The sequence below is a fragment of the Lampetra fluviatilis genome, chromosome 49 (genome assembly GCF_964198595.1).
Source record: "Lampetra fluviatilis chromosome 49, kcLamFluv1.1, whole genome shotgun sequence".
Classification (NCBI taxonomy): Eukaryota; Metazoa; Chordata; class Hyperoartia; order Petromyzontiformes; family Petromyzontidae; genus Lampetra; species Lampetra fluviatilis.
This window is the reverse complement of record NC_136323.1, coordinates 438,604-464,911: the sequence shown is the minus strand read 5'-3', so window position 1 is coordinate 464,911 and position 26,308 is coordinate 438,604. Positions and strand designations below refer to the sequence as shown.

The 26,308-nt window shown below is 46.3% G+C and overlaps 1 protein-coding gene across 1 annotated transcript; it reads left to right on the top strand.

Moving 5' to 3' along the window:
• The first annotated feature begins 10,791 nt into the window (after positions 1-10,791).
• Positions 10,792-20,171, top strand: GLUL (glutamate-ammonia ligase). The gene is made up of 7 exons (XM_078877821.1): positions 10,792-11,024; positions 13,819-13,999; positions 14,796-14,957; positions 15,424-15,570; positions 16,067-16,194; positions 17,600-17,799; positions 18,348-20,171. The coding sequence occupies exons 2-7, from the start codon at positions 13,834-13,836 to the stop codon at positions 18,679-18,681; spliced, it is 1,137 nt and encodes a 378-aa protein (XP_078733947.1). The 5' UTR covers positions 10,792-11,024; positions 13,819-13,833; the 3' UTR covers positions 18,682-20,171.
• The last annotated feature ends 6,137 nt before the right edge of the window (positions 20,172-26,308 follow it).

The window sequence follows — 26,308 nt, the reverse complement described above, 5'->3', positions numbered from 1 at the left end:
GGGGAGACAAAGGCGGTCGGGTATGGTGCTGGCCACCCACCTCCTCGTGCACCGTTCCGGCCTTCATCGGTGTTTGCTAACGGCACTTGGCTGGACAGTCTGTGAAGGCTCCACGGGGGATCTTTGTCTTGTGTGTGTGTACTCAGCCTCAAATGAGTAACTTGTGCGGTGTGTGAACATAAACACTGGGGGGACAAAGGCGGCCGGGTGTGGGTTTTTTCTCACCAAACTCCATCGTGTGCCATGCGACCTTCATAGGTGCAGCGACTCGCTAGCAGCACTCGCCAAAACAGTCTGCTGAGGCTATAAAAGGGGCTCGTTGCCTTTGTTGTACTGTATATATATGTACACGTGTATCCCATGTGTAGGTGCTTAGCCGGGTAGCGAAGTACGTGGCCTGTGGATGCATCAGCGAGGGTTGATGGATCACGGAGACGTCGTGAAACCCCCGGTGTGTACACGTACAGGGCGCTTCAAAAGAACGTGAACACTTCCGAGAATTTTCAACAACACCATGCACGAGAAAAGTGCCTCCTCCTCCGAGCTCTGGAGACCACCTGGAGAAGATTCCAGGCACGTGTCGGCAATGACGGCGAGCAAGTGGAGACTCTTTGACGTTTTGAAGCTATCAAGATACATTTGCTATCATGTCGCAGTGTTATCCGTGCTTGCTCTATTAATCACGAGAGTCCCATACAAGTGTTAACATTATTTTGAAGCACCCGGGTATTAAACCTCTTTCGCACCGTACGTAGCCAACCGCCGTGCGAAATGTGGAGGAGCCATGACCCCTGGCTCGCCATCTGTCCCTGGGATAGAGCGTTGCCCCCTCGCACGCGTGGGTTTCCTCCCGGCTGCTCCGGTTTCCTCCAACATGTATATCACACACACACACACTCTCATTATTTGGACGCGAACATCTTAGTGTATGCAGGAGTGCGAAGCTTGTGCGCACCGACTCACCGCCTGACTGCTTCCCAGCTTGTCTGCGGGTTCTCGGGGATTGTGAGATGCTCATTTGCATGAACAACAACGCCGTAAAACAACGAATGATTACGATCACTTGGCAGTCGTCTGCCCCAGGTGGCAGCGTGGGGAGCGCAGGTGGTGCATGTGCCAGACATCTCAGTCGAACCGATGGCACCTGCGTCAATCCTGTGGCCTCATTCCTGCCGCAAGCCTTCGAGACTTCGGGTGGCGTCAATGTGCACCTAGCCTGGCACAAGCACAGTACTGTGGTGGTGGCGATGTTGCCGTCACTTAGTAAGGGAATGGCATCTGTTGTTATATTTGTACATGTATACAGAGTACGTAATTGAACATTGAAAACTAATTTCTTTAGCACTGGTGTTTGGTTTCTCGTCCTTAACCCCGCCATTCCGATTAGCAAGGTTGGCTACGTACGGTGCGAAACAGGTTCAACATACTATGTAAGTACATAGGTGCAGTATATATGTGTAAGCACACACATGTGCTGTATATAATATACCACGTACAGTATAGACATGGTGTGTGTGTAAGTCGCACAGAGTGGAAGCATTCTGGCTTAGTTGGGGGACCAATCGGGCTCAAGAGTTGAGGTCGGTGACTTCAAGTGGCGCTCGAGGGCAATGCTCCCACAACGCCATCACCAGCTGCATCATGTTCACCCCACGGTCCAATCATCAATCATCATAGCTCCTGGGGTCGGTAAACGGAACCCTTGGTGAGATTTAAGCACTCGGGAGTTAAATGAAGTGCTTGTTTAATTATGTGTGTGCATGGTGCCCGTCAGACGAATGTGGAATGTTTACCATGAGGTCGTGGCTACCACTAGAGATGAGCGAGCGGACTTCCCTTGCGCCCACACACAGAGACACGAATCACCCAACGCTTAGAGACAAGGCCCGTTTCAGTCCGAGCGCCATGGATACAATTTGATGTGCTCACTACACGTGTTCACCCACGAGCGCCTCACTGAGTGTCGAGCCTGTTTTGTCGGGAGGAGGATCCTGCCAAGAATTATCTCGTGAGGCGTCCATGTACGGAGGCAGGTTTGAGGACGATGTCTGATACAACAAGCACAAGTCACATGCAGAATCTCACCAATACCCGCTGGCTTGTGGCACTCCAGGTAAGCTGCGCCCCTTGGTGGCGAGTGCCGGTGATGGGTCGTGATTGTTGGTGGTGAGTGCCGGTGATGGGTCGTGATTGTTGGTGGTGAGTGATGGGTCGTGATTATTGGTGGTGAGTGATGGTGATGGGTCGTGATTGTTGGTGGTGAGTGATGGTGATGGGTCGTGATTATTGGTGGTGAGTGATGGTGATGGGTCGTGATTATTGGTGGTGAGTGATGGTGATGGGTCATCCAGCCAGCGAGCAAACCTTGTTTCTCACAGTGCTGGTGACGCAATCACGCAGATGTGCGCGGTGACGTCGCCACCGTACACGCGAACATCCGAGCGCCAGTCAGCCAGCCAGGCAGCCAGCCAGGCAGCCATGAATACAGCCAGCAAAACGTGTTTCTAATATAGTAAGACATGTCAATGCCAGACAAGTATTGTTGGGTAAAACCCTTCTCAACTTCCAATTAAATGTATAACAAATATCAATCCAGTGAAGTGTACAGGTCTTTGGACGAGCTACTGCGTGTATGTTATCGCAATTGTGCTGTATCTCTCCACGTGCCGGGAGGTTCCACCCATTGCCGGATAATCGTTGTAGCAAAAGTAACAAATGTTACGGGCCCCGCACTATCAAGGGCCCCGTGCTAAATGCGTCCAAGCTATCAATTCCGGTTCAGTGATTCTGCACATGCTCTTGCTATAGTACTATACTGCCTTCAACTTTTATGAACTGGGTGTTTTAGGTGAGCGATTTGTCGTATAATCTGGCTGTATAGCAAATGAAAAGATACAATTACTTTACTATGCAAGTGTATTGTACTAATTCTGAGACACTAGTAGGAGGCACTCTCCCTTGTTTATTCCGGCCTCCACAGCCTTAGGGGATAACCACACACCGAGTCAGGACAGCCAACACGCTGCCAGACCCACAGCTTGAAGAGGCGAAGACCACAGCCCACAGCTCCAAGTGGTAGAACGCGCTGCTACCCCCAATCCCATTGTCTACCAGTCTCCCAGCGCCACGCGCTACAGTGACCCATTCAATGTTACTACACAAGTTACAAATGTATGTTTTAATATCTATGTGGGTTTTTTTAAATTTAGGGGCCGTCCATAAATTATGTCACGCACCTGGGGGGGGGGGGGGGGGGTGAGAAATGTGACGTCACATCAAAATGCGCAAATTTAAATAAATATAGACAAAACGTCCTGCTAGTTAAATAGACTTTTTAATAAATGTTTTCTCCTACAACATCAGAGTGCAGCGCCACATTAAATACGCTCTACAATGACAATAGTTTAAAGCGATTTGAAGCATGTTTTATTTTGGGGGGGGCAGAGCTTTGTGACGTCATATTTGAGGGGGGGGGGTATGACTTTTTGTGGCGTCGTGTGACGAAGGGGGGGGGTCAAAAATGGTCCAAAATCGCGTGACGTCACTTATGGACGGCCCCTTAGGGCCCCTTTATAACATATGCTACAGCCCCACTCGCTTAATCCGGCACTGATTCCAGCCTGTCGCGTGAAACGTCGGACATCGTACCGAACAACACCGCTGTACTGTACCAACCCGAAAACACATCGGATGGTTGTGTTTGGTGAGCTGTCAGCAGATGGCGGAAGACGACCAACAAATATTGGTCTACTTCGACTCACTGCGACCGCTTGGGGAGGTCTCCATCCAGCCGTGGATAGAGCACGGACTATGACGATGACGATGGTGATGATGATGATGCATCACTGCCGCAGGGGCGGTGATCCAGTGGTTCGTGCAGTGCGCTGTGAACTTGTTGGCCACACGAATTCTAAACTAAAAATATGTAAAACTAAACTATGTTTATACTCTTAGGTTTTTTCGGTAAAGTCACGTAGGTAAAAATAAATAATAAACTTTATATAAATAGTAATAGAAATAAAATATTTATTATTTATATTATTTTTATTATTGATTATTTATTGTTACCCACGTGACTTTACCGAAAAAACCTACGAGTATGAATCCTTGCAGTCACGAAAGCTTCAAATCTAAACTATGTTTATTTTTTCCAGGTAAGGCCCACTGAGCTATATAGCTATTTTCCAGAAGCGACCTGGCCACAAGTGATAGCTCAACAGAGTGACTTGTCACGTGGAAATGTAGAGCAGCCAAATACTAGAAACGCACGTAACTAAATGTGGAGGGAAATATCAGAGAAAAATCCACGCGGCTACGAAGAGAGAGACACGCAAACTTCAAATGTTTTGCAGGCGTCAGGGTCCGGATCGAACCCACGACCTCCTGTAGAGCAGGCGAGAGAGTTCACATCTCCTAGCCACCGCGGCGCCCTTTTCAATTAAATTCTTATCCCGACCGAACATCAGTTCTGAGCGATATCTGTACAGGTGCTCCTGACCAACGTGGTGGAAGTATAGTCAAACAGTTACCATAACCAACACAGCATGAGTAGACTTTCATCCAGTAGTGAGTTGAGTCTGACAAGGGAGCTTAATTTAAAATTATTATATTTTTAAACACTGCCCTATTGGGCGTGTAGACATGTTTTGATTAATTGATTCATAGTGATACGTGTATCGAATCACGTTGGTAAGAATCGATGTTCACGTTACCTCTGAAGCAACTCGTGGCCGCTCCGTTCTTCGTGCACAACCACTACTGCTTGTAAGGGAACAGTCTCAACTATTGATGCCACCATAATAATACAGGATGGCATCAATGATTGTGGGTTTTATTGGTTCAGTGGGAAAATAACAACGCATTTATTATGGTAACCATAACTGTTGGGCCACCCAGAGCGTGCGTACACCACCAATAAAAATAACACTTTTGCAACAGAGATAACACGTCGTTTAGTGAGACACTGAGCAAGAGATAAGCAATGGGTGTGTGCAAACTGCGTGCCCTCTTGCGGTGTGCAGGTGTGGAAACTACGAGTTGCTGTAGCTCATTGCTGCCATTGCCACTGCTTGTTGGATATCCATACGTATAATTTGCTGGCCTAAATAAAGTTACAACAACACACTGGATCGTGATGCACATTTCACTTGTGAGCAATTGGTTCATATTACTATCAACATTGAACATGAATGCACCGTTATAGTCATGCGATTTTGCAATTCGGCGATGCTAGTTACATAAATTAATAGTTGGCATGCATATTCTTTGGGTCTTTCGGTAAAGTGACGTAGATAGAAAAAATAATACAAATATCACGACGTTTCGATCGCAACACAAGCAATCGTCATCAGGTGAAAAAATACTTGATTAGATGAGCCTTCTTGTCTCGAATTTTGTTAAAAGATCTAACTTCGAGACAAGAAGACTCATCTGATCGAGTATTGTTTCACCTGATGACGATTACTTGTGTTGCGATCGTAACGTCGTGATATTTGTATTATTTTTTTCTATCTACGTGGCTTTACCGAAAGACCCAGAGAATATGAATTCCTGCAGTCACGAAAGCTTTAAGTCAAGAGTTGACATGCAATTTAATGAATCCATGCTTACACTACACTTTTCGACTCAACGAAGCCTTTGACATCCTTGCATTACGTAATACTACAGTGCTCACTAGACACATGCACTCTCTTCTGTAGTAGCCATAAAATCAGACTTTCCAGGAACTTTATCTGTGACCATGACAAGTATCGGGGCGAAAGTGCACTTTGCAGGCAGCACTTATCGGGGCGAAATTCAAATAAGTAATTAAAACCGATATTTTTTACAAAGGTACTTTTTATCGTTGCAGCAAACGACCATTGCATCACTCAGGATAATTTAATGGCTTTGCAAAACGACCTTTAGAAGATGTGCTTGGAAATAGCTGCGGATTCGACTCACCAGGCATCACACATGGGATGTACCATATGGACTCTTCTCAGGAATGTTGATGACGAGTTCGGCGTTCCGAGACCTTCATCCAGCAGTGCATAGACAGAGGCTGATTATGTTGAATACGACCGTGAATTTGCACTACACAAATGTTATATTATTACTGTGTACAAACTGATTTCATCACTTAATCTCCATGGTGTTCGTACTATCAGGTGTATTCCCACCTTTTGCTGCCATTCTGTCACCAGTATTTTTATTTTATTTTAGCAGGTAAGGCCCACTGAGCTTTCCAGCTCTTTGTCAGAAGCGAACTGGCCACAAATAATGGCTCAACTAAGTGGCGTAGTGTGGAAATGTATAGCAACCAAACACTCTAAATGCATGTTTCTAAATGTGGAGAGAAAGACACGACCACAGGGAGAACATGCAAACTCTAATTATAGAGGTGTCAGGCCCGGGATTCAACTCCCGACCTGCTGTGTTCGAGGCGAGAAAGTTCACTTCTCGCCACCGTGACACTTGTTCAGTGGCTTTAATAAATTCTAGCGTGTGAAGGCAGATTGGGATGAAAATGATTTGACGTAAAGAAGTGAAGGTGAGCACGATAGATGTGTTTAGAAGAAATATATTTGGCAATTAAAAATAACATTCCAATGAGCCTGCAAAGTTTTTCAATCATTACCAATTAATTACCTGCCCTGGGATGAGAATTCTCGACAACTGCACGGACACAACAATGGATGCTGGGAATTTACAAAGAGCACCATGGAGAGGACCACATGGATTGCGGTTCTATTGTCTCAAACACACAACTTTAATGTCGGGGAATAATCCCAGAAGATAACCCCATCTACCAGTGTCCGTTCCTCACTCATTTTCAGAGGGGAGGCCACTTACGCCGATAAGACATCGTCAGTGTGAAGGACGCCACACATTTGAAACCATTGGGAGTTTGACAGCAGCACGATGCTGATGATGGGTGGTGGTGGTGTTCTCACTCGGTGTGTATTGTCAGGGGCCGCACTAGAGGCCACCAGGGGGCGCCAGTGACCCGCCAGGCTTGCGATGAAGAACGCAGCCTTCCACCCTCCAGCTTGTCACTTCAATTAGCGACTCTTGAGCAACTCTGGATGGCGCGCCTTCGTGCTGTGTAAAGAGAGGTTCATGGGATTAAATTAAACGTTGTGTTACTGTGCGCACCTCAGCAATACTATATAGGGTTGGGATTTATACGGCGTAGAAACAATCAAGAGGTTTTATAACAATAATTTGACGTCATGTAGAGAGTGTATATACATAGTTTAGTACTTATATTTTATAGAAAAGAAAGTCATATTCCACATATACCATCAACTTCTCGAGGCTAGACCTGTTTACTGATTTTAGCACTCCACAGCAGTATGTAGATACTTGTAGGAATGCCAAGATGGGTAAACAATGAAACATATTTATACTTTGTGGCGTTGGTACACAAAACGTGCACTTTGCCTAATAAAATACATCAAAGTAAGTTTAATTCAATTTGTGCGAGATGTTGTTCTTGACTATGCTTTATAAATTAAACTCCTGCTTTTCTGTCAGTGTAACCCTCTATCCTTAGATTAGCACGGTTGGCCACGTACGGAGCGAAAGAAGTTCTACATACGTACGCAGTGCCGGCCCGAGCCTCTTGGGGGCCCTAAGCAGAATTTGATTTGGGGGCCCCCCTCCCACCACGCAGACTCATCTGTGCTAGAAGATTACTCGCTCTTTTTTCTCCTCCTCGGTCCTTTTCTTTTTTCTTTTTTCGGCACCAGAGGGATACGTCCTTTTTTGTGACATGGCTTAGGCGTATTTATTATCGTGACGTACAATTGCGCGCACCTGCCCGCGCCCGCGCCCGCGCCCACGCGAATTGTCAATGAGCCGTGACATCCGTGAGCCGTGACAAAGCAGCAGTTGTCGACAGAATTTTCTTGTCTTGAATCATTTATTCATTCATTCATTAATTCATTTATATCACTTGTTTAAGTTATTTAATTGTAAAAAAAAAACGATTCGGGGGCCCCCTGGTGGCCAGGGGGCCCCAAGCAGCCGCTTAGTTCGCTTATGCCTCGGGCCGGCCCTGTACGTACGTACTGCGCTGTGCTATTTCACTCAAATAAAAGTGCGAATTTACAGCAAACACGAACTCGCCACTCGCCAGCGTTCCGGACGAAACGAGAGCCGCCGGAATGTAGAGACACACGTCGAGTGGAAAATGACCACCCTCGAAGTAACCTTCTCTACAATACGTGTCATCTCTTGAGCAGACACCGCTCGGGATCCCAACACCAAACATTGCCTCTTGGCGTTATTTCGGCTGCGCACGTCAAACATTGGCATAAGCTCTGTGCATATCATGACGCGCGCGCGAGAGGAGTGGAATGGGTCACACCACGCCAGAGCCTCAGGTCACCGCTGGGTTCGATTCCTGGCCATGCACAGGGGTGGCGATGGGAATCTGAACGAAAACTGAATATATCTAGGGGGACCTTTTTGGCAGTATCAAGACGATGAAAATATACAATATGTATACTTGTGAGGTACACTCTGGAAATTAGGCATATAGATATAGCAAAGGTATCTGCTTTTAGCGTTACAACTGTATGAATGTATGTTGAACTTCCTTTGCACCGTACGTAGCCAACCATGCTAAGGTGCGGGGGAAGAACAACACACGAAGCACAAAAAGACTGATGGCTTCAGTGCCGTCAGTGAACTCCACCAGGGTCTCCCAATCCGAGTGTCATCCTCGAAGTGAGTGGCTGATGTCCCTGACAGACACTCTGCATCGTCCGCGATCTTCAGTGTCTCTCGCGGAGTTTCCTGTTCCACTTCTCACACTCTTCCACCTTCAGCTGTGGACCTCTTGAGATACGTCCCACATGTATGGTTAAATGTTCAGAGTGGAACACAAAATGTCGTTGGTTGTGACTCAAATAATGCCAATGTGTCACCCAGCCACATGCCTATACGGGAATCATGCTTTTCCATGTGATGCTGACTACACGTTGTGATAGACCATGGGTGACGTTGTTTTGCTAACTATTAAGGAAAACACCTTGAGATGCAAAAAGTAATTGTTGCGTCAGTATGGTGGAAAAAATGCAGACCAGGTCACCGTTTAAAAATGCGTTGAGAATTCTGTGCTGAGAAACAGCAACGCAAAATGTTCAGCTCATGTGGAGTAGCCAGATTGATGATGGCATTGCCGTACCATGAGGGGTGGCATTGGTGTGGGGAAGCTTTCATCCAGCAGTGAATGCACCAAACTACATTTAAACTGTAAATACAAATTGTTGTATACATGTTTGAGTGATCCTGTAATAAAAATAGCAACAGGGTAACGATTTGGGGTTATTGAGGATGTAATTCATGTGAAAATCAGTGTTTATATGTTTATGCTTTGTGTTTAAACACTCTGATGATCTTGATTTTAGAGCTTTCGTGACTGCAGGAATTATTCTTTGGTTATTTCGGTTAAGTCACGTCTAAAGATAATAGCAATAAATTAAAATAATTGCTATTATTTTAATTTATTATTTTATCTTTAGACGTGACTTAACCGAAAGAACCAAAGAACACTGATGATGTTTACACTTTCCTGTTAGTTCCCAACACCATTATTTATAGGTGAATAGATGTCTCCTGAATTCAAATCTGAGTTTTAGTCAACCATATTAAAGCCAGCTTCTCTACTGTCGTGAGTGTGATGGTGTCACCTTAGTGACGACTGCCCAGAAAACATCTTGTGAATGTGTTTTTTCACTTGAGCCCTCTTACGTCCAGCCACGGGAGATGTTCATCTCCACTGTGCCACTGGCGGTCAACAGCTCCATGCCGTGTACAGCGAACTGGTCATTTAAGCGCGCGTGTTGGTGTGCATCTTAAATACAGCAGGAATTAAGTGTTAGACATATACTATCCAAGACGACTCAATAATGTGTACCACAGTAAAATCCCATATCTAAATTAAGAAAATGATTTTAACATCACCATCAGCAGCCACACTCTATCCACAGCTAGCTTAATGCTACCCAAAGCCATGACTCTCAGAATCTCAAGGTGCAAACGTCAATCCAAGCTCCTCCACTCAAGACGATCTCCATCTCTGCGGTGGAGATCCTCCTTTAGAGGCCACTTCTTCCTTAGTCTCGAACTACGGCCTTCTTCCATTCGTGTTTGTCCGCGGGTTGTTTTGTTGACACACTCATTCACCTCATTGTGATCATGCTTGTTTACACGTGTGTCTCTCATACAGATATATGTCCGGGTTTTTTGTTGTCAACTTGTTGTACATAACTTTGGTGTCACAGGGCTATACCAAATAAATGAAACTTGAAATAAATTAAACTTGAAAACTTGGTAAAGTGTGGTAGAAACAACCCCGATGACTACGAAAAGGGTGTGCGGGTGGAAGCGTTCATCCAGCATTGTAATGACAAATAAGCTGTTTAATTAGCATTTCTATTTGGGATTATGCCCAAAAAAGGACCTTTGTCAAGGGAGACCTGTTCTTAGACTTTATGGCGAATTAAAGTTGTCGTTCGTCTCGCTGTTGACCGTCACAAGGTGTTGTTGCTGCCTACGAAATTGAACAACCGTGTTCTGTGAAGAATGGAAAACAACACCCGACGTGGCCATTACTCCCAATGAGGAGTTCCTCGTTCCTGAAAGGGGGGGGGGGGGCACAGGGGCGGGGGTGCGGGGGGGGTCCACCACTCACTCCCCTCAACCAATCACAACGCGTCTCGCGCCGAGCATGGCTCTATCACGCGCCCGACCGACCAATCATCGACGAGCTTCGGCTATAAATAAAAGCGCTCGGCGTCTTTGCCATTCAGTCGCCAGTTGTAGCCGCCACGTGTCTCCTCTTTCTGTTGTTGAGCGGTGCGCGGGGTGGGTCGCTGTCTAAGCCAGCAGTTGATAGGCAACGTGGCATCCAACTCGAACTAACACGACACCTGCCGACTGGTCTCAAGGTGTAACCTGCTCATTTCAGGTTCGGGAAGCACTCTCTCCCGCCCCGATTTTGTTCGGTTTTTATTTGTCAAGAGCGCGCACAGGTACGTTGTTGCTGTTGTTGCTGCTGGATGTGTTGCCATGGGGTTTGCGGTGCAGTAATTGTGGTCTTTGTGTACCAGCTCCGAACAATAATAGCCAGAGGGCAGCGGAATGAGAACCCCTGCCAAGTGCTACACGGCAGAGTGTTACACAACGCTTTGGAGTCGGGGGGGGGGGTTACATTCGTAATGCAATTGTTTAAAATGTTTACACGAAATGGTGATATGCAGAGTAGCGTTATCCTTTGTTTCAGAGAGCACGTGGGCACGAATTTGCCAGCTCTGGCTGTGTGTGTAGGCTTGCATTCGGTAATATATCAATTGCACTAATCTACGTATGTATGTGTACATTAGTACAGAAACGACCTGATAATGTGGATTAAGATGTGGATGTTATACAATTACAGTATTAGACTCTGATGTATATTTGTGAATGTGTAATTTTGTATTGTGTTGGGTTAATAGTGTGGTGTTTTAAGCCGAATTTGTATATATTTTTGGAATGCCATTTTGTATTTTGGTGAAACAGAATCGATGTGGATGTTCTATAAATTATGGTGGGATACGCCATTGCGTAACCACGGGATGTGGACGAGTCTAGGGGAGCGATAGAGAATGTAGGCGAATCCGCAGGCTCGTGAGATTACCTTCAGTAAACGCGATGAGCTTCGTTTTGCTATACCACGGCCAATGCAATAGATGGTGACATTTTGAGATTTTTATTCCCAATTTGATGATAAATTGTGGAATGTGTCTGCCGGGATGACCTGGGAGGCAAGGCGATTGTTGTTTTAACCCTTTGCTTGGTCACGCAATGGTGGCTATCGCTGCTGCCAGGACATGCCGTGTGTGGTTGAGGCGGAGTGCCGCCACACAAAGGCATTCGTGGCAGAGGGCATTGAGGTCCCTCCTTGGTGGCTTAGGGCGACTCTAAGATGGGCACTCCACTGGCTGTGCCGGCCATGTGAGGAATCTGCCCTAAACGATGGTTTACATTGGGCACGAAGCCCACATCACAGCTACTCGTGTACTCCACCTTGAGGTGCCAGCCCAGACCAGCGGGCCGCAAAGCAAAATCACACGGAGAGCCATTTTATTGGAATTGGGTAAACAAAAAACTAAATCTTTCAAGAGCCGTAATTAATTTGTGTAAATGATGTCACGAAGCAGTCCTCAAAGAGCCTCCGTTTGCTCTCCTCTCGGCCACACGAATCCGCGTGATTGCAAGGCGACTCGACATTAATGATGAATGGTGTCAAGACCACCTGATTGGCAAGTGTTATATAGGTGAACAGGATAGAATGAAAAACGGCGTTTTCAAACCGATCCTTAGATTGGCAATCGCAAAAGTTGATTCTTCAGATTGGCCCATTTATCATGGCTCCTGTATAATGATCACATAAAAAAAAAATTAAGAATGCCTTTGAACATTTTTTTTTCGTGAATTCCATCCTGAAAATTGGGGACGACGTTTGCGGAGAAATTCTGGAACGTTTAGGGTTACATTTGAATGATGGCTTCTCAATTTATCCAGCCGTTGTAAGGGGGTTGTTTCAAATGCCTCTGTTGTAGTAAGTCCGTGCTTGGCTATCGTTACAAGCACCTATTTTTAAACCGTGAGCGTTTATTTTCAATACAGCTGGAGTTCCGTTCCGGGAGCCATCTCTTTGGCAATAATATCTTTGCTTGAAAAGTGGGTGTCTCGCCACAAACAGACCGGGCCTCTTGCCCCTCTTAAACCCAGAGCGCCGCGATGTCCATTCAAAGGGTTCACAATTTTCATTGTAGTTTTGGTCTGCTGGCCAATAAGGCCCTTAATTCTAGATTTGAAGTTTTCGTGACTGCAAGGGTCCATACTCTTTGGGTTTTTTAAGGTAAAGTCACGTAGGTAAAAAAATAAAAATAAATACTATTTTATTTTTTTACCTAAATAAAGATTTATTTGTTTTTATTTTATTTTTTTACCTACGTGACTTTACCGAAAAAACCAAAGAGAATAGTCCCTTGTCGAGACCTGGCACCGTATGCAGTTTCACCTTCCCCCTCGATCAGTTTATATGAGAGTTTACAGTTTAGATTAGAGTTTACAGCAGATAAGATGGATTGAATAATTGAATGCTAAACTAGTTGGACTTTTTTTTAAAACCCGATTTGGCTGCATACACCATCTCCCCTCAATCCGGTGTTAGATTATGTTGTTGGCAACATAATTTTAGGTTACATAAGAAATTAAATAGATTGTAGACGATGTTCAGTTGGCTGAAGAGTGGGCAGTGGAGTTCACATGCGGTTTTAAAATGTAACCGGGGTTCTGTTGGCCTCTTTTTTTTGTTCAAACTGTAGCAGTAGCAAACGTAAATTCCGATAATATTTACTCTTTGGTTATTTTGGTAAAGTCACGTAGGTAGAAATAAAATAAATTTCTAACTCTGGAGTGAAGCTGAATAATTGTGAAATCTGTGGAATACATGGAGTTTAAACGTCCAGCTGCTAAGCTTGCTGCCCTAAATGAGAACGCATGATAGTTGTACTGATGGGGAGATGGTTTCGTGGTCACCATCCACCATGTGAGGTGGTTGTTAACTTGAAGCTTTGTGGCGTGAATGCTCTCTTCGTGCTCCTCGTTAAAGCTTGTGCGCTTGGATTAATCTGCTTCAGCATCAGCCACCTGATGAATTACAATCCAGGCCATTGTCTATCCACGTGTAGTCGTGTTGCTGCAGAGACGCGGTGTCTTCTTCTCCCATCGTTTGTGGCGAGACTAAAATGTGCGGGTTTCTCCCCCCCCCACCTCCAGAACCTAGCTGCTGCCATGGCCACTTCGGAGAGCTCGCGGCTCAACAAGATGGTGAAGAGCAAGTACATGGAGCTGCCGCAGGGCGACGCGGTGCAGGCCATGTACATCTGGCTGGACGGCACGGGGGAGGGCCTGCGCTGCAAGACGCGCACCCTCGACACGGAACCCAAAACCGTGGCCGGTGCGTGAACCACCACAACAGCCCCCTATTCACCACAGTAGCGGTGGCTTTCACCGTGGCAGGAGATGGCAGAACCTGGCAGAACGGAGCCCTGCCCGGTGTTTTGGGTTGACCGAGATGACTGGCACCATCTAGCTGTAGACAGTACGGCAAGTAGCCCAGATTTAGCTCGGGTTTGTTGGGTTTCTCTTGTAGTGTTATACAAATGAATTTGCCAAATATTTCAAACCTATCCCTCAAATGTTTCGCGCAGATACCCAAATCTTAAGATGTAGTGGAGAAATAATTTAGTGGTTTGTTGTTTTGGCTGTTAAGTGATTATTTGGTGGCCCGCTCCTGAGGTTTGTACACGTCGCTTGCTGGGGCTGTGTGGCTTTGTGAGGCCTGCACTCTTGTTTTTCGCCCCAGGGGTTATCAGCTTAAATCTAAATTCGTTCACCTCATTGTAATTAAATGGGGGAAGGGGACTTTATTTGCTATAAAACCTGCACATTGTCTTATAATTGTGTGAAGTAGCCTGCGACAGTAAGCCGTTACCTTTTTGGCACCGCATCGGAATTCTAACAGGGACCTAAACTTGGTAATCTGCCAAACAATTGTCGTGAATGATTGTGAAGTGGCTGATGCCCCCCCCTGCACTTGGCTGGGTGGCTTGTGATTCCTCTCTGGTCCAAACCACCAACAAGACACTTGAAACTAGCTAGCAGAAATACCAAATAAAAGCATCCTCATTGGGGGCTTGAATGGGAGCTGGTTGAATCAATTGTGAATCCTTCCTTTGCCAATCTCTGTACAGATCTGCCCGAATGGAACTTCGATGGCTCGAGTACGTACCAGGCGGAGGGGTCCAACAGCGACATGTACCTGATCCCTGTGGCCATGTTCAAGGATCCCTTCCGCAAGGACCCCAACAAGCTGGTGCTCTGCGAGGTCCTCAAGTACAACCGCAAGCCGGCCGGTGAGCTTCTGCAAGTGCCTGTCTTTTTTGGTCGACCCACTTGCCTGGCTACCTGATTTACGTTGTGTTTTTGCTTGCAAAAAAAAACTATCCATTCTTGTAGCTCCTTGAATGTGTATATATAGCTGGATTGAATTGTTTTAAAATAAGGCCTCAAATGTGCGAGTATATACGTCTTCAATTTTGTTGCGGATTATTGACATTACATTTAGACCAAGCCACATTATACATTTCCTATTTGCCTGTAAGGATATTTTGTAAACGACGGATAACTGCGCTATAGAGCCAGGCCTGTGATTTATATTAAAATGAAGCGCCGCTTGTGCATTTGGAGGGCAGTGTGGGCCAACTCGAGGTGGAGCTAAGATGGGGCCATGCCACAATTTCCAGTTCGCTCCGAGGAGCCTCTTGAATGTTCACTTGCTTACCGTCTCTGTGTTTGTGTGGTTTTTTTTTCGCCCTGCAGAGACAAACCTGCGTGGGACCTGTAAAATGGTGATGGAGCGCATTCGGGCGCAGGTGCCGTGGTTCGGCATGGAGCAGGAGTACACGATCCTCGGTGTGGATGGGCACCCCTTCGGCTGGCCGTCCAACGGCTTCCCCGGGCCCCAGGGTGAGCGCTGGGGGTGACGCGTGCATAGTCTTTGTTGTGGGCTGCACGGGTGAATGTGGTCACTATTGAAGAAACAAAGCAGCTCTGTAGGCTGGTGCAGGACTTTTCTCTCGGTATGCATCCTGTTTTGTTCAGTCTTGAGCATTTGTGCTGAATCGTAAATGTTTCAGGTTATTTGACTGTTCCTTCTCATGAAATTTCCTGGCAGCACTGCTCTTGCGGTGATATATGGCCATTCTGTATAAACTGCTAACTTGGGTAGTATAGGTTCCAATTCTTATGTGATTTACCATTGAATCACAACTATAATTGGGCTATTGGCAGTGGTGGCAAACGGTGGTGAAGGCTGCTCTAGATGGTTTTAAAAAACCTTGTACCTGGCAATGTGGTGTTTCACAGTTATAAATAAAGGACGCCTGGTTTATGTGAGTACATGTGGTGGCAACCAATGACTGGGGCGAGTGTTTGACCAACTGCCCCGTCTTTGTGCCTGCAGGTCCATATTACTGCGGTGTGGGCTCTGATAAGGCCTACGGTCGGGACATCGTGGAGGCGCATTACCGAGCATGCCTCTACGCCGGCGTGAAGATCTGTGGCACCAACGCAGAGGTCATGCCCTCGCAGGTAAACAAGGGGGATACGGCATCCTTGACACGCTCGTCTCGATCGTGACATGTGCAAATGACCAGTCAAATGGATCGATTCGTCAAACTCGGTCGATGCACTTTGTTTGGCCTCTTGATTTATTTTGCTTTATTGCATCGTGATGGGGTAAGGTTAAATGAAATGTCACGATGTTTTCTGGAAGTGAAGGCAAGGGCCTCGTTTTAGTTTGTCTTGGCATTTTTTTTATTTAAAGTTGACCTGTTCATATATGTTAAAGTTTATAGGGTAATGCTTTCTGTTTATCCAATTACATTTGTAGACGTGTCTAATGAGTTGGCATGTTGATACATACCCTAGACTGGCAGTCAAACACAATCTTGTTGCGAGAACCATCGGCACTTTTAGCAATTACATTTTCCGCATTTGTTATTGCCGCAATTCTTGTTCACAATGTATTGAAGCGATAGCTGCACACGCGTTTAAATTGTGCTAGATATGTTTTCAGTTGCTCGGTGTATTTACTAGACCTCTGATCAGAATTGCGAAAGGGGTGTAGTAACGCTGGGAAGCCAAAATGTCGTTACTACCGAGTGCTCGTTAATCGGAATGGGTTTTATCCTGTCAACACGCACTTGCTGCGAAGTGAAGAAATTCTTATTTTGGCAGTTGTAATATTTTGTCGGTCTTGTGCAAGAAGCAGTGGGGATCAAATGTTTGTTTATGTATTTGACGACGTTGGGATTATTGGCCACACATTTCCCCTCTGGCTCTGCAGAGGCAGACTAAAATGTGAACTATTTGACATCCACACCCACGGTGTGAACTGCTGTCACCCGAGATCGCACATTAAATGACGCAAGTAGTTGTCGCAGAAGGAAATTAATTTACACTTAAAATGCCGTTTAAGAAAATGTCAAGACTGCACCCAGTAACTCAAATTGTGAAATGTTACTTTATCTGTGCAGCATTTTCTTGAGAACAAATGGCTTTTACCTGACAGAATTGCGTTCGTAATTGCATTTTTGGACATGATGCTTCATTAGAAATATTGGACCCTGCTTAAAATTGTATTCCGAGTGCTTACCATTGATGTTGAGATTTCTTCACTTCTTCAACATCAGTGGCAGCCAGTTAAGAAGGCCTGCTCTCATCAATGAAGTATATGGGGTCTTTTTTTACAAATTCATGAAGGGAGCAGTTGTACATCAGTGCTATAAATCCGATTACTCGTGTTTAATTCCTGGCAACGGTGTCGTGTGTTGTGGTTTACACTGGCCACTCGCATACCTCGCGTGCCCCAATAGGTGGTCGTTAACGGCGTTTAATTCGACAGCCTCCGCGGTCGGTCACTCTTCGTCAGCTTCCGCCTGCCCATTTGTGCACGATGTTAACCTCGTCCTTGGTCCCCCCCCCCCCTGCGTAGTGGGAGTTCCAGGTCGGGCCCTGCGAAGGCATCGACATGGGCGACCACCTGTGGGTGGCGCGCTTCATCCTGCACCGCGTGTGCGAGGACTTTGGTGTCGTGGCCACGTTCGACCCCAAGCCCATCACGGGCAACTGGAACGGCGCCGGCTGTCACACCAACTTCAGCACCCTGCCCATGCGGGAGGAGGGTGGCCTGCAGTAAGTTTCATTCTCCTCTCCCATTCTGTTTCCGGTCGTAACGATCCGTTTGTAAAATGTTGCTGCGCAAATTGGCAATATCTGGGCCGGATGGGCCATCATTTGGCATCAAAGTATAGTCGTCAACTTTCTTAATAACATCCGTGAGCTTTGCACTCTGGATGGGTCTGTTGACGTGTGCATGGAGAGATGGACTTTGTCTATTTGTGTTGGCCCATCGACCTATTGCTAAATGCTTTTATCTATTTTTACCCTGTGGATGGAATCAAATAGGTGTTTCATAGCCCTGGACCAAAACTCAATTTTAGCTATCACTTTTTAAATTACTTCCTGCATCTGGTAAAGACCTCTAATTACGAATATGGACTAAATTAAAATTTTAATTTCCGCAATTGAACTGACAGCTTGGTTTTCTCCTCCATGATGATGAGGGTGGTGAACATGCCTGCCTACGCACGGACTTTTATTATCCACGCAAACCCAAATTGTAACGCAACTAACGTTCGCATCCCCTCTGCGTGTCCTCCGCCTGTCCCCCGTCACGCCAGGCACATAGAGGAGGCGATCGAGAAGCTGGGCAAGCGGCACAGCTTCCACATCCGCGCGTACGACCCGCGCGGGGGCCTGGACAACGCGCGCCGCCTCACGGGCTCCCACGAAACGTCGAGCATCCACGAGTTCTCCGCCGGCGTGGCCAACCGCGGCGCGTCGATCCGCATCCCGCGCCAGGTGGGCCAGGACGGCTGCGGCTACATGGAGGACCGCCGCCCCTCGGCCAACTGCAACCCGTACGCCGTGACGGAAGCGCTGATCCGCACGTGTTTGCTGCACGAGAGCGGCGACACGCCGACCGTGTACAGCGACAAGGACGAGAAGGCTTAGGGCAGCGCGAGCCGCTCCCTGCCCGTCCATCCACTCCCACCGCCGCCGCCATTCCCGCTCGTCGTCCCCGTTGAGCCGCGCGTGTCGTCACCACCGCTGTGTCCCTTCGTTCTCCGTCACCCTCGATTGTTTTCAGGGTTTTTTTGTTTGGTTTTATTATTCCTTTCCGGAAACTGCTCACCTGGTGCGAGGAGAAATGAGTGAACGTAACAACAATAACAACCACCCATGATGTGTTTCTCGTGCGAGATTCTCGTGGGGCATTTTGGTTTTGTTTCCCATCCGCTTAGTGCCACTGCTCATGGTAGCGAATGGATTATAATACATTTTTGACGCTAATTTTTTTCCTTGATCATTATTTAACTGTTAACAGTCATATCACAAGTGCAGTGAATGATTATAATTATTTAGCTTTTGCTGTGTGTGTGTGCGTGTTCTTGCCCATCCCACGCGGTCGTTGTCTTATGATTTAGATTGCACTTTGATTCTCGTTGGCTGGTACACGGGCTGAGCAACCTCGGCTGTTCACAAGAATGTAATGCTCCGTTTAAATTCTCATTCAAGGTTAAATGTAGTCTCTGCTTTTACCGTTTATTTTTAAACAGTTATTTTAAGCCTTTGACGTTTTTTTCTCTTTGCTTATGAATCTTGCGTTTTTAGTTTTATATAAATTAACGCAAATCACGTTGCAATAATACAATACCAGAATATTCAAATTGTTTAGGAGTCGTTGTTTACTAAAACATAACTTGTTCGGACATACTTAAAGGGGTGCTGTATCTTACAAGTCTCAGACAAATGTTTGAGATCGTGTTTCGACTGTATGCTACTGCAAGCCTGTTGTCTGCCAAGCGTTAACCTGATGCAATATTTAAAGCTTGCCTTGTTTGTTTGTAAAAGAGTCCTTTTTGGAAGTCTAATTATTTTCATCCACTTTTGAACGGTTCAAATTGTGTGCTTTCAAACTGTCAACATTTCTAAGGTTTCTATTTCTGGTTTAGATTGTTTCTGTGGTCAATGCAAATTAAAAGAAATGAAAATCATAACATTTGGTTGGAAGTAATACAAATCTAAACTGGCACAAAGCTTAAACTGTTTTGTTTCGTGTGAACTGTTGGTTTTTGAATGCAAGTCGGCTTTTCTGAGAAGCATTAAAAGTAAAAAAAAAACTTTTAAAATGGGGCATTTTTTTACTGGCAAGCTTTTTGTAATTCAGTACATGTAACATAGCAGTGCAGAAAGTAGTTTTGTACTTTTTCAAATTTGCACCCACTAAGACCTCTTATTAAATGTGGTGTTTTTACTTGTAAAAGGCGTTAACTTTTAAATGCATCTGTGATGTCTTGAAGCCTGTAGAATTTACAGGGTATATAGGATGAAGTGCCATGGTGTGTCTGGTATTTCGTGATGTTTTACCATGCAGTCTTGGTCGTCCAGTATCTTGGTTTTTGGGTAATAAAATAAAACAAACCTTGAAAGGTTCACTTTGAGACTTTTGTTGCGTGTTATGCTTGAGCTGAATTGAATTCTTGATCCTTTGACTTTCTAATGGCGTGTAGAGTACCGAAACAATTGGTAGTGCACACAACAGCATCCACACCAAATTAGCACGATTAGAGGCTCTAATTTCGGCCAGACAACAGCGATGGCGAGAAACCGTTGAGATTAACTTTGCACACTCCAGCCGCAAAGCGTGCAATCTTTACCATCTTGGCGCCAGCGTATTTATAAAAAAAAAGGTGCAGCAAATCACCGACAACCAAATCGCCTCGCCTCCTAACCTGCACAAAGCCACCACAATGAACAAGCAACAACACAAACAAGATGTGCGCAAAGATCTCGCTGCAACCTTCAGGAGCCTACCAACAAGCTCCACGATCTCTCCCGTCCATACTCCAGGGAAGAGATTGCTGGCGCTTTTCTGGCCACCAAAGCCAAAAAATCCCGCAGCTTTTTTGGCCCAGTTGTAAGTGACATTCTATGGTAACCCGTCAAAAGTGACCCATATCCCAAGGACTTGAGCATAACACGAGACAGAAGCCTCGCCGTCGAAAAGGTGTGTGGAAAAGCAATGCAGAGGGGCTCTGTTACGCAAACTGGGCGGTACAACGTGGGAAGCCGCCACCAAAAACAACCGCGCTCGGCGTGCTCCAGCGCCGAGTCTTGCGCGCCGGTCTGGGGCATCAAGCGCCCACAGAAATTGGACGTCCAGATCTGAAATCCACTCCCACTGAGTGGCTACCGGTTCTGGCCAACATTACGCCAGCAAACCTATTGGCAAAAATCTGAGAAAGTGGACCTGTATCATTACAACAAGACCTGCTTGACACCCTCCACGAACGCATCTGAGATCCCGGAAACCAATCTGGGATCGTGCGAGACAATTGGATGAAGCGGGGTCAATTGAAGACCGCTGGCGAACACTGTGGAGTTCTGTCGACATTCCAAATAAAAGCCTCAACGACGACCCCACGACTGCTATGCACTGCGTTGATCTGCCAAGAAAACTACGGCGCTCCATTCACCGTTTCAGAACAGCAAGAGGTCGCTACGCACACCTCCACAGGAGGAGGATTCCAGACAACCCACGGTGTGACCGCGGCCACCCGAACCAGACGATGGAACCACATCGCGAACAGCCGCATCCTCCTCCCCCTCTCCGGCGGGACTGGAGCGGCATGAGTCGCCTCACTCCTGAAGCTGTCGCGTGCTTCACAGACAACTACTTGCACTGTGATTTGCACACACTTGCCCATAAGCTTGAGAGAGAACACCAATTTCGGTTAATTTCTAAATCCCAGCTTTGTCATGCTTGGCTATTCACTAAAAGCATGGATCGGGTAGAGGCACTTATATAACTTTGGCTGATGCATTTCAGTATAAATTTGCTTTTGTGAAACAAGAAGTTAAATGGCAGTGGTTGGGGAATGGGCCATGTAGCAGGTGTCGGTAGAAAGTGATCAAATGTGACCGCAATTGAGGGCTAGGAAATGTGCATAATACAAGGCTTTGTAGTGATAAGATATATTAGGAAGCGTGGGTTTTGACTAAATAGAGCCACTTTGAAAGTGTAGAGATGTCAATTCAAGTGTAAAAGTACAGGGGTGTTCAAGGCATGTGTTAATGTCCTGCTCGAGTACAGCAGAATCCACAAATCCCTGAACTTCTCCCACTGCCTGGATCTATTTCAGTCGTGGCTAATTGCTCCTGTACACCGCAAGCCGGTGGAGTCTGCATATTGTAATTTGTCTTTGCAATGCACAGCGCTTTAAAGACGTTGACTGCACGTTGCAAGAAGCTGGCGACCTTTTTGCAATGCGCAGCACTTAAATAAAAACTTCACAGAAGCTGCCGGCTAATTTACAAAGCAACACGAGCCGTGTTGATGTCATCTGCCGAGTCCTAAATGAGTTTACATTTTTGTAGACTTGATATCAGTCAAGAAATGTGTCTAAAAAAAGCAAATCACTTTTAAAATGGGCTCTTCATGTTACTGCTCCATTTGGGTCTTAAGAAAAATGGGCGCCTCCAGCGGTGAATGTGTCGCACATTAATGGAGCCGCACGGAACACCCTCAACCCGACAGTCCGGAAACGTTTCGTGGATTTTTGGAGTCGCGCAGCTAAATCCTCCTCGAGGCCACCACACGCCTCGTCGAGTCCACCGCACGCCTCCTCGAGTCCACCGCACGCCTCGTCGAGTCCACCGCACGCCTCGTCGAGTCCACCGCACGCCTCGTCGAGTCCACCGCACGCCTCGTCGAGTCCACCGCACGCCTCGTCGAGTCCACCGCACGCCTCGTCGAGTCCACCGCACGCCTCGTCGAGTCCACCGCACGCCTCGTCGAGTCCACCGCACGCCTCGTCGAGTCCACCACACGCCTCGTCGAGTCCACCACACGCCTCGTCGACGTCACATCTCTGTCACGGCGACTCAGGTTATCGGGGATTCTGCTGCGCATCGGCACGTTTGGCTCCGTAGGGTGCGACATAAATTCAACATACACACGTGTGTGGGCATTTCATGGTGGGAAATTCTTGTTAAACAATGAAAATCTTGTACATTTTGGACTGTTGTACATGTCCGTCGTGATTAAGAAATTGCGACCGGTGGGGCGTGTGTGCGGTGTGGAGGAGGGCAGGTCACCGAGACCGGCACTGTAGTGGCACCCGGAGGTCAGAGACCAAAGGGTGAAGACCGTGGGAGACGCACACAGCAGCCACTGGAAGGGAAGCGCACATTTTTAACCGTGGGCATCGATCAAAAGTAAGGAATGGAGAGGTGTGGTAGAGTCGTTGGCTGCGATGGTGACACATTGACATCCCAAGAGAGGCAAAGTTATTTCATAATAGTGGCCTTGTTTAAAATCGTTACCCTCGGCGTCCTCTGAATCAGTGTGTTTTGCTTGGGGAGATTGAGCCAATTTATTTCTGCGGCAAAGATTCTTTGACAAACACGCTTTGTGTGGACTGTATTCTTGTTAAATCTAAGCAGAGCCAGTAAACCTGGGACTCAGGGCTATTTTAATGCAGTGTTGCCCCACGTGCCGGTGGTGACTTGGTAGAGCCGTGTCTGACGTCACTGGTCACACCACAGATGTGCAAAGGGCAAGAAACCCACCACGCGAGGTAGCGTCTGGTGCAGCTCGGGGTCTGGAACGTTCACGATGACACCATTGCCGCTGATGCAACCCCATGGGCGTGTGTATGAACATTCCTCGATTTGTTTGGTGACGCATTATTTCCGTGAGCCAAATTTCATCAAAATTTTAATTAAATGATTGCATTTTTAAATCAACATTGAATTTTAATTAAAGTTCAGCTTAAAATTAGTTGGAATTAGCAGCTTAATTAGTTTTATTGAGATATACTCTATCTTAGTTGAGAGCCAAACACAACCAAAAACACAACTGCCACTGTCTCCAACTTAAACATAAATATATATATGTGTTATGGATACCTGATGCACAAAAGGAAAATAAAAATAAACGCTCCAGTAGTGGTGCGACTGTGGTCATCCAGAACAGACCGCAGTACAACGTATAACGATGCAATGCTGCGTCAGCAGCAGCAGCAGCGGAGTGTATCACCTGAATGTGAAATGTAGATGCTCTGCATCTACATCAGCAGCTATACGACAGAAGCGGAAAATACTGTCCACATCGATGTCTCAAGACATGGGGTGGCGATTGCCCCAAGTCATCCGCCAGCTGCACCTCTCACCCCCAATTATCATTGATAATTGGGGGTGAGAGGTGATCGTAGTTTTTTTATGTCGGTATTGGGCTCCGTTTAAAAGCACACCACTTTGGGGCATGGAGTATGCACGAGTGTTCCCCGGGGCGCACTCGCAAATGTCCTAAATACAAAAGCGCTTCACAGACAACGTGGCGAGCGAGCCGTGGCGCACGTGGCCACCGCCGGGGCTGTGAGTCGTGGTTGTTGGTCAGCGCTCTGCAACAGAGAAAGCCCCAAGTGTTGGTCGTCATCCGTTGCAGCCGAAATGAGGAATACAGTACGCGCTGGGTTTACAGAGCGGCCAAATGCAATCGCGTGTCTGTATGTATGATGAACTTCTTTCGCACCGTACGTAGCCAACCGTGCTGATCGGAGGTGCGATACAACCCCAGTGGCGAATGTGCACATCGTGGGGAAAGGAAGGCGTGTTCATTTTGTTATTTAAAAAAAAAGGTCAAAAGCAGACACAAGGGAAATCATTTTACCTTTCTCTTCTCAGAGACAATTTTGAGGATTAATTTCAGGCGACTGTATTCAATCGACGTTATAGTCTCTTGATATTCTGAACGACGTCATGGTTACAAACGTGCACTCACTTGTATCCCCACAGCCTTTGGTGACGACACTCTTTGCTTTTGAATCTCAAAGTTCTTAACTCCTGAAAATAATTACCCCAGGGGGTGGAAACGCAAAAGCCTTTGTCTTGAAAAAGACCCACTGCTTTGAAATGACTGACGATTAACAATGGGTTTCAATGAAGGGGAACGCTCTTGCAGATGTAACATACTCTCTTGTTGGGGACATTATGCTGCTTTAAGCACACTGTGCTGCTTGATAGGTAAACGGCCCAGCATTTAAACCATTGTTGAGTAAATATTTTAAGTCCTTTAACAATCTACACTTGGATTAGATAACCAGAGCAGGTCTACAGATATAATCTTGACTGTTAAGAAAAGTATGTGTGCTTGGGCAGGTCACGTGACGAGAAGGGATGATGGCTGGTGGTTGGGATTTGGCGGCTAACGGAGGGCATCAGAATCATCTGAGTATGTATTTAGACTGCTGGAGGAATGCGATGAGCTATGCAGCTCTTTGTCACAGATGTCCAACAAACAATACACAAACACGACAGGAGTGCAAAGTGTAGGAAAGGGAAGCAATCACTGGACATATATATCATCCAAATATACTTTTATTTTACCAGAAAAAAGTTGACTGAGCTATTAGCTTCTTTTTTAGAAGCGATCTGGGCACAAATGATAGATCAGGGAAGTGGATTATCGCGTGAAAATGTATAGCAGCCAAATAATGTAATTGCATGTTTCTAAATGTGGAGGGGAAACCCGGAGGACTCGGAGGAAAAAAAGCCACACGACCACGGGGACAGAGAGACGCAAACTCCAAAATATACAGCAGCAGGCGTGAGGGTTGGGATCAAAGCCCCGACCTCCTGCATACCAGACGAGGTAGTTAACATCACGCCACTGTGCAGTGTGGTCGGGAAGGGCGTTGAGCGATGGATTGTGAGAAATGGTGATGACTTGGGAAGGACTTCATCCACCAGTGGATAGAGCATGGCTGATCATGACGATCATATCAATATACCACTGGCCTCCTGTCCATCGTGGGAAACGTTTTACCTTAACGTGGCTGCATTGATGTGAGCCGTGCCCAGGATTCAAACTCTGGCGGCTGGGTTCATTGTGCATACGTTCTACATAAGTAGAACATGATTGGATGAAGATTCACTGATAAAATCCCTGAAAAATAAATGACAGAGAACAAAAAACTCATAAAATCACGTTATTATTGGCACCCAAGCCCCCACAATCACCATGCTGATAACAATTATAATCACAGCTCATATAAACTAAACTAATTTTGATTTTACCAGGCAAGACCCACTGAGAAATATAACTCTTTTTCAGAAATGACGTGGCCACAAATGATAGCCCAACAACGTGGAGTATATCATGTGGAAAATTATAGCAACCAATGACTCTAAACGCATGTTTCTAAATGTGGAGGGGAAAACCGGAGGACCTGGAGAAAAATTAACTCGGAGAGACACACGCAAACTCCAAATATACAGCAGCAGGCGTCAGAGGTCAGGTTCGAACCGACGACCTCCTGTATACCAGGCGAGGTAGTTAACATCTCCTAGCCACCGTGGCGCGCCTTTCATACATTCTGAAGGTGCTTTACGCTGGCAATGAGGGCGGGGGGTTGAGGTTAGGGTAAGAAGTGGTGAAGTTAAAATATAAATTGATAATAAAAAATGATGTCATTGCAGCTGCATTCTCAGTGGTAGAGTATCTTCATGTCCCAATAATTGTTACCAGGTCTGCAGCGTGAGTGAAATGCTGGGCCAGAAAGTGATTGTTACAAAG